Source organism: Pleurodeles waltl, chromosome 7, assembly GCF_031143425.1.
Source record: "Pleurodeles waltl isolate 20211129_DDA chromosome 7, aPleWal1.hap1.20221129, whole genome shotgun sequence".
Classification (NCBI taxonomy): domain Eukaryota; kingdom Metazoa; phylum Chordata; class Amphibia; order Caudata; family Salamandridae; genus Pleurodeles; species Pleurodeles waltl.
This window is the reverse complement of record NC_090446.1, coordinates 1363056425-1363071289: the sequence shown is the minus strand read 5'-3', so window position 1 is coordinate 1363071289 and position 14865 is coordinate 1363056425. Positions and strand designations below refer to the sequence as shown.

General features: G+C 48.3%; 1 protein-coding gene across 1 annotated transcript in view; it reads right to left on the bottom strand.

Annotated features, from left to right (window-relative positions):
- Positions 1-14865, bottom strand: part of DKKL1 (dickkopf like acrosomal protein 1) — a 768700-nt gene that overhangs the window by 199863 nt on the left and 553972 nt on the right. The window contains exon 4 of the mRNA XM_069200815.1: positions 8820-8912. Within this exon, the coding sequence (XP_069056916.1) occupies positions 8820-8912 (93 nt within the window). The remainder of the gene's footprint in view (positions 1-8819; positions 8913-14865) is intronic.

Here is a 14865-nt window from a genome sequence, read left to right as displayed (position 1 = left end):
GATTTGCTCTCCTGGGGGGCTATGATGAACAAGTTACTTACCTTTCGTAATGCTTTTTCTGGTGGATACAGTATCTACCTGTGGATACCTCACCTTTTGAATACTCACAATGTGCCAGCACTCAATGGAAATCTTTTCTTTCTAGCTCTCCAAATCGATGAGGACGTCACAATAGAATATCTCCGCACACAACTCTGTCTGAGGTCATCGAAGCCATAACAAGTCCTCACTGGCGTCAGTTTCACCCACTTTTTTTTACTGCTCCTTCGAGGCGAATGGGTAAACACCAACATCACAAGTACAACATGTGCGTACTCAATAAAAGAATTTATATATGTACATCTATATATAAATATACATTCTGTACATACAACTTGCCAGAAATACATGTACACAATATATACAAATCATATCTTTCTTGGCATAACAGGCAACAGGGAGGTGGGTGGGACCGTGAGGAATCCACAGCTAGATACTGTATCCACCAGAAAAAGCATTACTGAAGGGAACGTAACCTGTTCTTCTGATGGATACTTCTACCTGTGGATTCCTCCTTTTAAATAGATTCCCAAAGCAGTCTTGCACTAGGAGGTGGGTGCCTGTTTGACAATATGAAGAAATCCTACAGCACTGAACTGACAAAATGACCATCCCTCCTCACTTCCGAGTCCAAGCAGTGATGCTTCGCGGACGTGTGGAGGGAAGCCCAAGTTGCTGCTTTGCAAAAATTCACTATAGGTACACCCCTAGCCAAAGCAGAAGTAGTAGACTTAGCTCTGGTAGAATGAGCCTTAACGCCCTCAGAAGGATCCTTCTTTGCCAGTAAATAACATATTTTAATGCCTACCTTGATAGAGTTCTTTTGTGGACTGCTTTGCCATTCATCTTACCCACATAGCCAATGAAAATCTGATCATCTGTCCTGAACTCTTTTGTCCTGTCCACATAGAAGCTCATTGCTCTCTCTGAATTCAGACTGTGCAGCCTATCCTCATCCTTAGAGGGATGGGGAGGAGGGAAAAAGGATGGAAGGGTGATAGACTGCCTTAAATGGAAAGGAGTCACCACCTTTGGTAGGAAAGCCGCCCTGGTTCTCAAAACCACCTTGTTAGCATGGAAAGTGGTAAACGGGGGTTTTACACTTAGAGCCTGCATCTCACTAACATGCCTAGCCAACGTGATCACTAATAAAAACACAGTTTTAAATGTAAGGAACCTCAATGGGCAACTATGTAAAGGCTCAAATGGTGTACCCATCAGGTACATTAAAACTAAATTTAAAACTCACTGAGGCATAATAAACGGAAGGGGAGGAAACCTATTAAACAAACCCTTAAGAAACCTTAGAACTATAGGGGACTTAAATAAAGAGGGTTGATCAGGTGAACAAATAAATGCCAACAGTGCCGACAGCTAGCCCTTCACTGTTGCAACTGCACAACCTTGTTGTGCCAAGGAAAAAGCAAATTGTAAAACATTGGACAAATGGGCATTTAAAGGATCAATGTGTCTCTCCTCACACCATTTAACAAACTTGGCCCATCTACTACCATATACAGTCATGGCTGAGTGTTGCCTGGCCAAAAAAAAACACTTCAAGGGGGAAGAGAAAAAGAATTCTGATTTCCCCGTTCAATCTCCAAGCATGTAGGTGCAAGCTCTGAAGGCTGGGTTGTAGAACCTGCCCCTGCAACTACAAGAAGAGGTCTGCCCTTTATGGGATACAGAGTGAAGGGCACAGCGAGAGGTGAAGGAGGTCTGTGTACCACACCCTTCTTGCCCAATCCGAGACTATTAATGTAACTTGGGCCTGGTCTTCGGCAAATTGTCCTCGGAACTCCAGGATTCAAGGGTATGGGAGGAAACGTGTAAAGCAGCCACTTGCTCCAGCTCAACTGAAATGGATCCCCCAATGCACCCTGCATCGGAAGCTGAAGGCTGCAGAAAGACGTGTAATGCGCGTTCTCGCCAGTGGCAAACAGGCCTATCGAAGGCATCTCCCATAATTCGAAGACGTGAAGAACCACCTCCATATGAGGACGCCACTCATGGTCGGCTGAAAAGAGCCAGCTGAGACTGTCCGCACGTACATTAAGAACTCAGGCCAAAAGTATTTCTACTATGCAAATCCAATGGTCTTAAGCCCAGGACCAGAATTGTAGAGCCTCTATGCAGAGAAGATACAACCCTATCTCCCCTCGCTTGTTGATGTGCTACATCGCAATAGTTTTGTCAGTTAAGGCTTGAACTGGCTGACCGCGAATGTCAGGGAGGATGGTCTTCAGAGCCAGAGGTATCATGCGTAACTCCAACAGATTGATGTGAAACATCTGTTCCACTGAAGACCAAGCCCCTTTGATCTCCAGATCCCCCAGATGCGCTCCCCACCTTAGAGTGGAAGATTCCGTTATGACTGTGGTCACCGGAGGTGGAAAAAAAAACAGCCTCCCCTGTGATAGGTTGCTGTCCACACTCCAGCATCAAAGATCCGCTGCAGTGTTTCTGGAGACTGTAATGAACTCCTTGAGATCCCCGTTGTGGTGAAACCACTGCTTGCGGAATCAGCACTCATGTGCCAACGTGCCTGAATGATCAGCAGAATACAGGAAGCAAACAGACTGAGCAGGTGTAGGACCTTTAGGACCGGCTACTCCATCCTGAAACATTGGAATCATAGCCTGAATGTTCCGAAACCCTCTGAGGAGGGAAGAAGACATGATTCAGTGTTGTGTCCAGTATTACCCGTATGAACAGGAGGTGCTGAGAGGGCTCAAGGTGAGATTTGGGCATGTTAACTAAAAGCCCAGGTTGAACAACAAGTGGGTTGTCACCTGCAAATGGCGCAGCACTAACTGTAGGATTGGCTTTGAGCAGCCAGTCGTCCAAGTAAGGGAATACCAATATTCTCATCCTTCTGAGATGCACTGCAACCACCGTCATCACCTTTGTAACAACTCGAGGTGTGGAAGAAAGACCAAAAGGAAGGACCGCAAACTGGTAGTGCTGAGACCCTATCACGAACCGGAGATACTTCCTGTGCGACTGCAGAATGGGGATGTGGAAATATGCATCCTGCAAGTCAATGGGAAACATCCACTCTTCCTTGTCCAGCACCAGAATGATCCTAAATTAGGGTCAGCAGTTTGAACTTCTCCTGTTTAAGGTACCAATTCAAAATCCTCAAGTCTAGGATGGGCCTCAACTGACCATCTTTCTTGGGGATCAGGAAATACCTTGAATAACATCCCTGACCCCTTTCCTGCTCCAGAACCAACTCCACTGTACCCTTTAACAGCAGATTTTGTACCTCCTGCTGAAGCAACAACAGGTGATCCTCTGAACAAATAAAATGCTGGGGAGGGAAGGGAGAGGGGAAACTCCCAAAAGGGAAGGTCATACCCATTTCCTACAATGTTCAACACCCATGAGTCTGATATAATTGACTCCCAGTCTTGAAGAAAATGAATTAACCTTCACCTTTCAGGTAACAAATGCTTCTAAAAGGGGAGAGAACTAGGGCTGCTTTCCTGACAGGTTACCGGCAGAAGGAGTAAGGCTGCTGAGCGGCACCACATTGCCTAAGTCTTTCCCGACCTCTGTTGGACCTGTAGAGGGGTTTGGCAGACTGTTGTCCCTGGAACTGCTGCATCCCACGAAAGGAGGAGTCACTGCCACACCCCCTAAATCTTCTGAGAGATCTATAGGCTGAAGAGAGAGATTGGGGACCCAGAGACTTAGGTCCTCATTTCCAGCCGTGTTCAGGCTGGCGGTCTTTTCATCGACCGCCAGCCTCCTGGAAAATCCGCCGGCCGTATAATTTTTTCCCCGCCAGGCCGGCAGGCGGAGACACTGTCTCCACCCACCGGCCTGGCGGGGAACACGGCCGCAACATTGAGGGCGGCTCCATGAGGAGCCGCCGCCAATGTTGGTGTGCGGCGTGTGCAGCAGCACCCGTCGCGCATGTCACTGCCCGTAAATCGGGCAGTGACATGCACGACTGGGGCCTGCACAGGGGCCCCTGCACTGCCCATGCAAGGTGCATGGGCAGTGCAGGGGCCCCCAGGGGTGCCCCGGGGCACTCCCTCCGCCAGCCTTTTCCTGGGATATCCCACCAGGAAAAGGCTGGCGGCATATGAAACATTATCCGCAGGGTAGCGCAGCTACCCTGGCGGATGGTGTTTCATCCCGCCACCAGGCTTCCTGGCGGCGGGAGCATGGCGGTGGGTGACGGCTGCCGCTGGCGGCCGTCATCCATTTCATTATGTGGCGCTCCGGCCCGCCATGCCGACTGGCGGCTTCAGCCGCCATGTTCATAATGACCGCTTTAGTCATGGCCTTACTCTCCTTGAATCTCTCAAGTGTTGAATCAGCCTTCTCTCCAAATAGTCTTGACCCATCAAAAGGGAGATCCACTAAGGTGGACTGAACATCAAGGAAAAACACCAATCCCCTTACCCATGCATGCCTTATGCTTGCCACAGATGTACCCAGGGCCCTGGCAACAGAGTCTGCAGTGTCCAGGCCAGATTGGATGACCTGCCTAGCCGCTGCCTGACTGTCTTGCAACAATGTTTTAAAAATTCTCCTGCACATCTTGCGGTAGCTTAGGAACCACTTCCTTAGCAGAGTCCTTCAGAACATGGATGTATCTGCCCAAGACACATGTAGCGTTCACAGATTATAACGTAATGCTACATGAGGAAAACACCTTTTTTGCAGACTGTTCAATATGTTTCGACTCCCTATCTACAGGGCTTTTAGGGAAGGAGCCGATTTAGCAGAACAAGAAGCTTAGACCAGCAGACTTTCAGGCGTTGGATGTTGGCTGAGGAAATGCAGGTCACCAGGTGCAGCTCTATATCTCCTAGCGATGACTTTGGACACAGTCGGAGTAGAAAGAGGCTTCTGCCACAAATCCATAACCCGCTCAGTCAATGCCTCATTAAATGGCAGCAAGGTTCCGATGTAGCAGATGAGGAGTGAAGAACCTCAGTCAGGATGTAACACTTCAACTCCAATGTAGGTAATGGCAAATTCAGAAGTTCAGCTGCCTTCCTAATCACTCTATTGTAACTAGTTACCACGGGAGGTTGAATACACCTAGGTGACAACAACTCCCACTCCAGAGAAGTATCTAGTCCACTAGCAACCTCAGTATCTTCAAAGCCCTGAGAAGGTAATGAGATCTCTTCTTCCTTAAGGTCTTGTTGTTCCTCCAGGTATTGTTGCTCCTCCAAGAGCCTCAAGGCTTCCCTTCTAGACCTTAATCTAGATTCCAGTCGCGGAGTCAATAGCGAGTGCGCAGACTTCGAGAATGTCTTTTGTGGTGCCGGTGAAGCCACAGCCGGTGCTGGGATATCATTCTGAAGAGGACTAGAGTGACTCCAGGCCAGACGAGATCTATCCAATGTCGGTATCAGCGCTGACGGTGCTGTCATCTCCAAAGGTGATGGAGCTGTTGGCCGAAATGGCATGAAATTAGCCTATTTATATGATGCCGGGAGCCCAGATTAAAGGCTAAAGGACTTGTGGGGTCCGCATGCCCACCAGGGGGGTCATAGCCCTGTTATAAATGCTAAAAATAGCATATAAGAAGACAGATGGACCCATCCTAGAAGCCTGAAAGAAATGATACTCCTGCTGAGGCAGGGCCTGACTTGATTCCTGCTCTTCAAACTCCTGGCCTGGTGGAGTAACAGGAGAGAATTGCACTGCAGGGCGCGCAGGCGAAGCTGAGATCTCCACCAAAGACGGCACTGGTGGCATCCCAGACGACTTCAGTTGTGGAGGTGATAAGGTGTGACTCACCTCCCAGGTCGACCAGTGTCAAGAGTTAGAAGCCGGCAAGAAAGACCTTGGGCTAGCATCTCAGGAAGAGCGATGCCGAGAGCTGTGATGACGCCGCTTGTTATGTGACCTTGAGGATCTGTGGTACAACAACTCGTCTCGAGGCCTGGATCTTCAAAGGCATCGCTTCTCTGTTTTAGCCTTTACCAGGAACAGCTTTGCCTCCATTTCCTTCAGTGCCTTCGGGTTCATACTCTGTCAGGAAGTGCATCCCCAAACATCGTGGTCGGAACTCAGGTACCAGAGGCAATTTTCGTGTGGGTCAGTGACCGACATATGACCTCCACACTCTTTACATGTTTTAAACCCTGACTTTTCTGGCAGAGCATTGTAACTTAAAGACTTAGATGCAGTGTAACACCTGGAGAGGTAGAAAGACCATTAGCGTTGAAGGTGCGGAAAAAAGGGAACTGACGTCAGCACCCTGGCGAGGACCTCTTATAGCTCTGATTGAGTCAGAAGGAGTTGTGTGCGGAGTCGTTCCATTATGACGTCCTCGTTGATGGGGACAGCTACAAAGAAAAGATTTCCGTCGAATGCTGGTGCATTTGGAGTATTCAAAAGATGTGGAATCCACAGGTAGATGTATCCATCAGAAACAGGCATTACTGGAGCCTCCTGGTGGAGCTTCAATGGAGGGGATGGACTGAGAAGAAGCGGAGATGGATTGCACAAGTGGGCAATGAAACTCCCTGGTGTGCCCTGAGAGACAATTGGGGATCATGGCGGTTGCAGGCACCCTGAGCTGTGGACAGATTATGGTGGTAGGGTAAATGTGGCGGTCCCACCGTCAACAGGCTGGTGATGCAGACTGCCACATTATGAGTGTGGCGGGTTGGCAGCTGCCAACCCACCACATCTCTACTCATACAAGCATGTCGGTCGGAACAGCCAATTGGGGGAGATTATCATCTCTGACCTGGCAGTCCACAGAAGACCACCGGCGGTATTAACAGCCACCTTTCCACCAGGGTTTCTGCGGCGGTAGCACTGCCACGAAAACCCTGGTGGAAAGGATACCGGTGACAGGGAATTTCTTCCCTGTCACCGCTAGATGACTCCACTCCCAGAAAGCACTAGACCCCCCCCTTCAAGCCATAGCACCCCCCACCCCTCTTCTGACACAGAACCCCCACCCATCCACCCCTCACCTCCTCCCCGCATACATGCACACACACACAGAAACCCACATGCACCACTCATACACTCATTCACCTACACTTACATGCACACATTCACTCACACACATCCATACATGCATTCACTTCAACATTCATACACTCATTCAAGCAAGCATACTCACACACATCCAAACACGCATTCACCACAGCACTCACACTTGCATACACACAGGCATACACACCTACATGCATACACACACTCACTTCAACATTCAGACATGCATGCAAGCACACATACTCACACCCTTCCAAACACGCATTTACCACCGCAATCACACTTGCATACACACACGCATGCACACTTACTTACATACATGCACTCACTTCAACATTCAGACACGCATACAACCATGCATACACACATTCATGCACACACGCGGACACCACACACTCACACGAGGACACACAACGCTCCTCACCCTCCCACCCCCTTTCCCTGTCGGACGATCACCTTATCTGGTCTGGGGAGAAAGTCATCCGGAAGGGAAGGGCGCTTCCTCCGCCAGCAGCGCCATGCCAGCAGGACACTGCCAGGCCATATTATTTCCCATAATACGGCTGGTGGAGTTATACTGGTGGGGTGGGGCCGGTGGTGGAACCGCCCAAGCACCTCCGCCCACCTGCACGACTACTGCTGGATTTCCACCCAAAGTGTGGCAGAAATCCAGCAGTACCCATGATATGGTGGGCGGTTTTCTGGGGCCCGCGGCTTTGGCGGTCTTCTGTGAAGACCACCAAAGCCGTAATGAGGGCCTATGTCTTCTTAAATGTAGTGTGGTAGGCGAATGCAAGCAGGGGTGTGGGTATGGCTGGGAGGGGGGACTGTTTGACATGTTGATGATTGTTTATGGAATACTTTATTTTAGACTGCATTGATCAAGGTGGTGCTACATTACATTATACTTTTCAGCCTCTCTGCCTCAAGATACTAGACATCGAGGTGACACCATTACTTGTATTGAGAATAAATACTGTTACCCGGAGCTACACGCAGGCTCTACAGCATGAGGGAGGGTAGGGATATGGGTATATTAACAATAGATGGATGCACTGTAAATGTTTAAAGTGTAAGAAGACATTGATATGTAATATTTCTCGATGATGAACACAGCTGGTTTGCTTTTTGCCAAGAAAAATGCCAATAAAGAAATGTTTAAAAAAAGACATAGATCTTGCACATTGTGCTGTATTTATTTTTTTACTTTTGCGCAATGTGCCTCGGTTTATTGCTCAATGAGATCCCTGATGTTTAGCTTGAAGTAAAACAGTTGTACAATTGAGTTGCAGGATATGGCTGATTAATTTGAGCCATGCAAGAGCTGATTGAATGTCTAGTGGTAGGAGTACTTCCTCTTGGTATTATGAATTTTGAAGGCATAGTCAGTGCAGTTCAGTTTGTTGCGGATGATGCAGCCCACTGCTCCATGAGGTGCCACTTAAGCTATGATGCATTACATCATAGTGTAGAATTTGCCCTTTCCTTTTGAACGCTACTGTGGCATTTGCATGAGCAGTCATATTAGGTGAGAGAACTCTCCTTAGGGTCAACCAGAGTAGCTCTGGCAAAAGGGCACAACCTCTGCCCGTTCAAATGCTTCTACCCAGGGTAGTCAACATGTGGGTAGAGCCAAAGTTCCATTCTCAGCAATGCTGCTTCAAGCTCTTTTTTCTATTGTCTCAATGAACATATGTCAGGTGGGAGAAAATGCTTATTTTGCAGTCCAATAGACATTAAACGTGACACATGTAAGAACAGGTCCAAATCATTTTCCCCAACTTGTATGTACTCACCATGTTTTCAGCTCTGCAGACTCTGCACTCACTGGTGAAGACGGTGACATGGCAGTATTGGTCCTTTTCACAGTCATTGGCATTTCGGCACCCCTGGAGAAGATGAAGGGTAAGGGCAAAGGTGGTTATCAAACTATACGAAAGAACCAATGTGGCCAAAATATCCTTAACGTTATTCAGTTATCAGAGAAAAAAGACTTTTTTGTATGGAAACCACTCCATTAAGACTTCACACCAAATTAGCGAGGGAAAATTATATACTGTTAATTGTATTCATTCTCAATGGGAATCTTCTCTGAATTCATAAAAGGGAGCATATGCAGGATTTTGGAACACATTTCTATAACAATCTTGTCTGTGCATAACTGGAATACGCGGCCAGGTAGGAAAAAATGTTTTCTTTTAAATCGACCAGCTAAATTGCAAAAAAGCTAGTATATCTTGCTGAAAACACCACTAGCTAATATTTTAGAACAAATAGAAGCAAGAAATGGTGGCCTTGTCCAATCAATTATAAAGAAGTCAAAACTGCTCCTGCTCCTTAAAAAAGTTGGAAATCTGCACTGTGCCATCATGCACAACATCAAGTCAGGCAGTGTCTTTTAACACACATGGGAGAGCACAATATTACTAGGTTAAAAACTAGGGCCTTGAAATACAGGTGGTAGCCCATGCTTAAGAATCAGGATTACAAATAACTCTTCTTTACCACCACAGAATCCTGTCTAATATTCCAAAAAAATAAAATAGAGAACCAAGGTAGCCCAACCTAAAAGGCAGATCCCCAATGTTGACTTTTATACAAATCATGTAACTGCCTTGGAGTCTGAGTCCCAGCAATAATGCTTAGCAAATGTATAAGAGCATCAGCAGTTGCTTCCCTTCTTGAAGAATGAACCTTTGGCTTACCAGCCAAAGGTCTATTCGCTTTTTCATAATGGATAAAAATGCATGGCTGTAGTCTGTTTAGATATGGTTAGACCTATTCAAAAAGCTCTATAGTTTACAAACAACTAATAATCATTACATATATAATTTTTATTAAAATAGTATTAAAGTCCTCCTAACTTCAGCAACCCACCTGCTGAAGAAAAAGTCTGGTAAAGAAACGGATTGGTTAATGTGGAAATCAGAAATTACTTTGAGAAGGAAAGAAAATATAGGCCTTCATTATGACATTGGCGGTAAGAAACGAATACCGCCGTGCTGACTGCCGCCAACATACCTCCGTGGAGGCGGACATCCATCCGCCACATTATGACATATACATCCAAAACTGACAGAAAATAGCCACAACCACAAATCCGCCAGACCCACTGAATGTGATAAACTGTTGGTACTACCACCAATACCATTACGCCACCAACACTACACCCTCCAAATAATAACCCACCAATCACCACAGCGGACATTCAACAACGGTAAACCATTGGCAGTGAACACCGCCACAGCGTATAAGGCTACCCAGAGACAAAACAAGACAACATTGACCAAAACTAAAAACCCACATCTGACACAAATACACACACCACACACACCCACCAACAGCACTATAAAACACATACCACATCACCACAATCCTTTGCCAACATGACAAGACCGCAACAGCTAGCCACGCAAATCACAGAGACAACTTCACACAAACACCATAACCACCCATTCATCTGTCACGCACCACACCCCACACCCCACCACATTACTCTATACCCTCTGCTCAACACACACACCACACCACACAACACCCATGCACCCCCGTTTCACTGATGAGGAGTTGCGGGTCATGGTTGAGGGAATAGTCAGGGTAGAGCCACAGCTGTTTGAAGCACAGATCCAGCAGACATCGATTGCCAGGAAGATGGAGCTATGGCAGCGGATCGTGGACCGGGTGAACGCCATGGGACAGCATCAACGAACAAGGGACAACATCAGGAAGAGGTACATTCCATAGCAGCAAGGCATCAGCTCGCCATCCAGAGGACTGGTGTTGGACCCCCAACTTCTCCCCCACAGCTGACTGCATGGGAGGAGCAAGTCTTGGCATTCCTGTATCCTGAGGGACTCACTTGAGTTGCTGGAGGACCGGACACTGGTGAGTCACTTTTACTACCTATCCACCCCATACCTGCATGCCACCACCACCCCTCACCCTGAAACACACCACTCCGCTCCATCCCGCACAGTGCACCACCACAATTAACTAACCCAAATGCCAAGCCCTGCATGCCATACCCACTACATGCACATCCCTTCAAGCCCTGCATGTACACCCACCAAAAATGCATGCACAGCATGGAGAACTAACAATACCAAAATACATCACCATAGACACAAACAAAGAAGGCAGGACTACAGCAATGATATAGGGGAAGCTAGGGATGCAGAATATGTCACAGACATGTAGCATAATACACCACTTACATACCCATAGGTGCCCCAGCCACTGCCAGTGGCAAGGAGGTGCCACGGCTACCCAGTCCCCCACCAGAAGATGCCCCCAGTGATGACAGCAACTCTGGAGTTCTGCATCTGGGTGAACTCCCTGGCCCATCAGGGACCACTGGTCAGTCGGATACCCCAGGCAGCACACAGTCCACCGCAGAGCCTCCCCCCTCAGTATCCCACACCACAGCAGCCATACAACATCCCCAGACCTCTGTCCCCAGGACACGTCAATCAGCAGTGTGCCCACCTGTACAGGAACCCCAGTCCACAACTCACAGGCAAGACAATGAGGGTCCTGGGATCTGTGGCAGTGGGCACACAATTCAGGGGACACAGGCACTGGGGGCCAGGGACACTTGAAGGACAGCTGTGTACAAGAGGGAGGACAGGCCCAGGGAACCGACTGTCCAGGATGCACTCACCAATGTCCTGGGGGCTTAGCAACAATCCCAGGACAAGATGGGTCAGAAGTAGACATCATGCAGGAGAACCAGCAGCTGCAGGAGGAACACCACCAGGAGATCAGGAAAGAAATGCAGGCCCTCAATGTAGGAGGCTGGCCTGGCTTATAGTGGGCAGCAATGGTACTTACACCTTGTGCCAGGTCCAGTTATCCCTTATTAGTAGAGTGTAGTAGTGTTCTAGCAGCTTAGGCTGATAGAGGTAGCTATAGCAGAGCAGCCAAGGCTGAACTAGGAGACATGCAAAGCTCGTGCAATACCACTTATATCATATAGGTACTATATCATAAGAAAGACAATACTCATAGATACTAATAATAAAGGTACTTTATTTTAGTGACAATGTGCCAAAAATATCTCAGAGGATATACACCCTTAGGAGGTAAGTAACATACACAAAATATACACAACAAAACAAATCAGGCAAGTAAAACAGTCAGAATGTAGTGCAAACACTGTAGAATACAACAGGATGCAATAGGCCTAGGGGCAACACAAACCATATGCTAAGAAAGTGGAATGCGAACCACGAATGGACCCCTAGGCTAGTGTAGTGTATAGAGGGTCGCTGGGAGTGTAAGCAAACACTAAGGGTGTAAAAGATACCCCCCCAAAGACACTGGAAAGTAGGAGTAAAGTACTACTATTTCCCCAGAAACACAATAAAGTTGCGATGAGGGATTTCGCAAGGACCACCACAGACTGCAAAGCACTGAAGACGGGTTTCTGGACCTGAAGATCTGCAAAGGAAGGGGACCAAGTCCAAGAGTCGCTAAAGTGTCCGGGGGGGGCAGGAGCCCACTCAACCCCCAGATGAAGGTGCAAAATGGCTGCCTTTCGGTTGGAAAAAGCTGCAGGTTTTGCAACAATGAAAGGAGGTAGGAAGCTCTTCTTCATGCAGAAGATGTCCCATGGAGTGCTGGAGTACGTAGAGTTGTTTCCTTGGCAAAATACTACAATCAAGCCTTGCTGCTGCAAGAGTCATGGTTGGAAAAAAAGTGTGCTGCCCAGGACCAGGAAGGACCAGGATGTCACCACTTGGGAGAGGAGACAGAGGGGGCCCTCAGCAACGTAGAGAGCCCTCGGACAGGAAGGAAGCACCCGCAGAAGTCCTTAAACAAGTTCAAGAAGTCTGAACATGGCGGTCGTCTCAACACTACAAAAAGAGGTCCCACAACACTGGAGATCAACTCAGGGAGCTGAGCATCGCAGGACAGAGTGCTGGGGACCTAGGATCAGCTATGCATGAAGGATTTCTAGGAAATGTGCACAGAAGCCCTTGTAGCTACAGTTCACGCAGTACACAGGATTACTGTCTGCAGAAGGGAGGCAAGGACTTACCTCCTCCAAATTTGGACAGTTGGACCACTGGACAGTCTGGGTCACTTGGGTGCACCACCTGTGTTCCAGGGGCCACGCTCATCAGGATGAGAGGGGACCCAGAGTACCGGTGAAGCTGAAGTTTGGTGCCTGCTGAAGCAGAGGGAAGATTCCGTTGACCCACAGGAGATTTCTTCGTGGCTTCCAGTGCAGGGTGAAGGCAGACAGCCTCCAGAGCATGCACCACCAGGAAACAGGCAAGAAAGCCAGCAGGATTAGCCGCTACAATGTCGCTGGTAGTCTTCAGTCAGCGGTCGATCCTTGGCAGAAGTCGAAGAGAGAAGTGCAGAGGAGTCCTTCTGGATTCTTGCAAGTCGTTATCTGAAGAAAAGCCCACTGGAGAGACCCTAAATAGCCCTCAGAGGAGGATTGGCCACCTAGCCAGGTAAGCACCTATCAGGAGGGGTCCCTGATGTCACCTGCTGGCACTGGCCACTCAGAGGCCTCCAGAGTGCCCTCACACCTCTGGAAACAAGATAGCAGAGGTCTGGGACACACTGGAGGAGCTCTGGGCACCACCTTTGGGGTGGTAATGGACAGTGAAGTGGTCACCCCCCTTTCCTTTGTCCAGTTTCGCACCAGAGCAGGGACTGGGGGTTCCCTAAACTGGTGCAGACTGGCTTATGCAAGGAGGGCACCATCTGTGCCCTTCAAAGCATTTCCAGAGGCTGGGAGAGGCTACCCCTCCCCAGCCTTTAACACCTATTTCCAAAGAGAGAGCATGTAACACCCTGCTCTCAGAGGAAATGCTTTGTTTTACCTTCCTGGGACTGGGCTGCCCAGACCCCAGGAGGGCAGCACCTTGTCTGTGGGGTGGCAGCAGCGGTAGCTGCAGAGAAAACCCCAGAGAGCTGGTTTGGCAGTACCGGGGGTCCATAGTGGAGCCCCCGGGATGCATGGAATTGGCTCCCCAATACCAGATTTGGCATGGGGGGACAATTCCATGATCTTAGACATGTTACATGGCCATATTCGGAGTTACCATTGTGAAGCTACATATAGGTATTGACCTATATGTAGTGCACGCGTGTAATGGTGTCCCCGCACTCACAAAGTCTGGGGAAATGGCCATGAACTATGTGGGGTCACCTTTGTTAGTGCAAGGGTGGCTTCACACTTAGTAACTTCGCACCTAATCTTCAGCAAGTGAAGGTTAGACATATAGGTGACTTATAAGTTACTTAAGTGCAGTGAAAATGGCCGTGAAATAAAGTGTGCTTTATTTCACTCAGGCTGCAATGGCAGTCCTGTGTAAAGGTTTGTCTGAGCTGCCTATGGGTGGCAAAAGAAATGCTGCAGCCCATAGGGATCTCCTGGAACCCCAATACCCTGGGTACCATATACTAGGGAATTATAAGGGTATTCCAGTGTGCCAACTGAAATTGGTAAAAGTGGTCACTAGCCTATAGTGACAAATTTAAAGGCAGAGAGCATGAGCACTGAGGTTCTGATTAGCAGAGCCTCAGTGACACAGTTAGGTACTACACAGGTATACAAATTCAGGCCACAAACTATGAGCACTGGGGTCCTGGCTAGCAGGATCCCAGTGAGACAGGCAAAAACATTCTGACATACATGTAAAAATGGGGGTAACATGCCAAGAAAGATGGTACTTTCCTAAACTCAACACCACCATGGTCTCCATAGCAGGGATGGTGGCTGATGTGGCCAACATCATGAGGGAGTACACATCACACCAGCGGGCCCCTTCCACTAGCCAGTCAACTGACCAGCCCTCCACATCTGCTGCAGCTATTGGACAG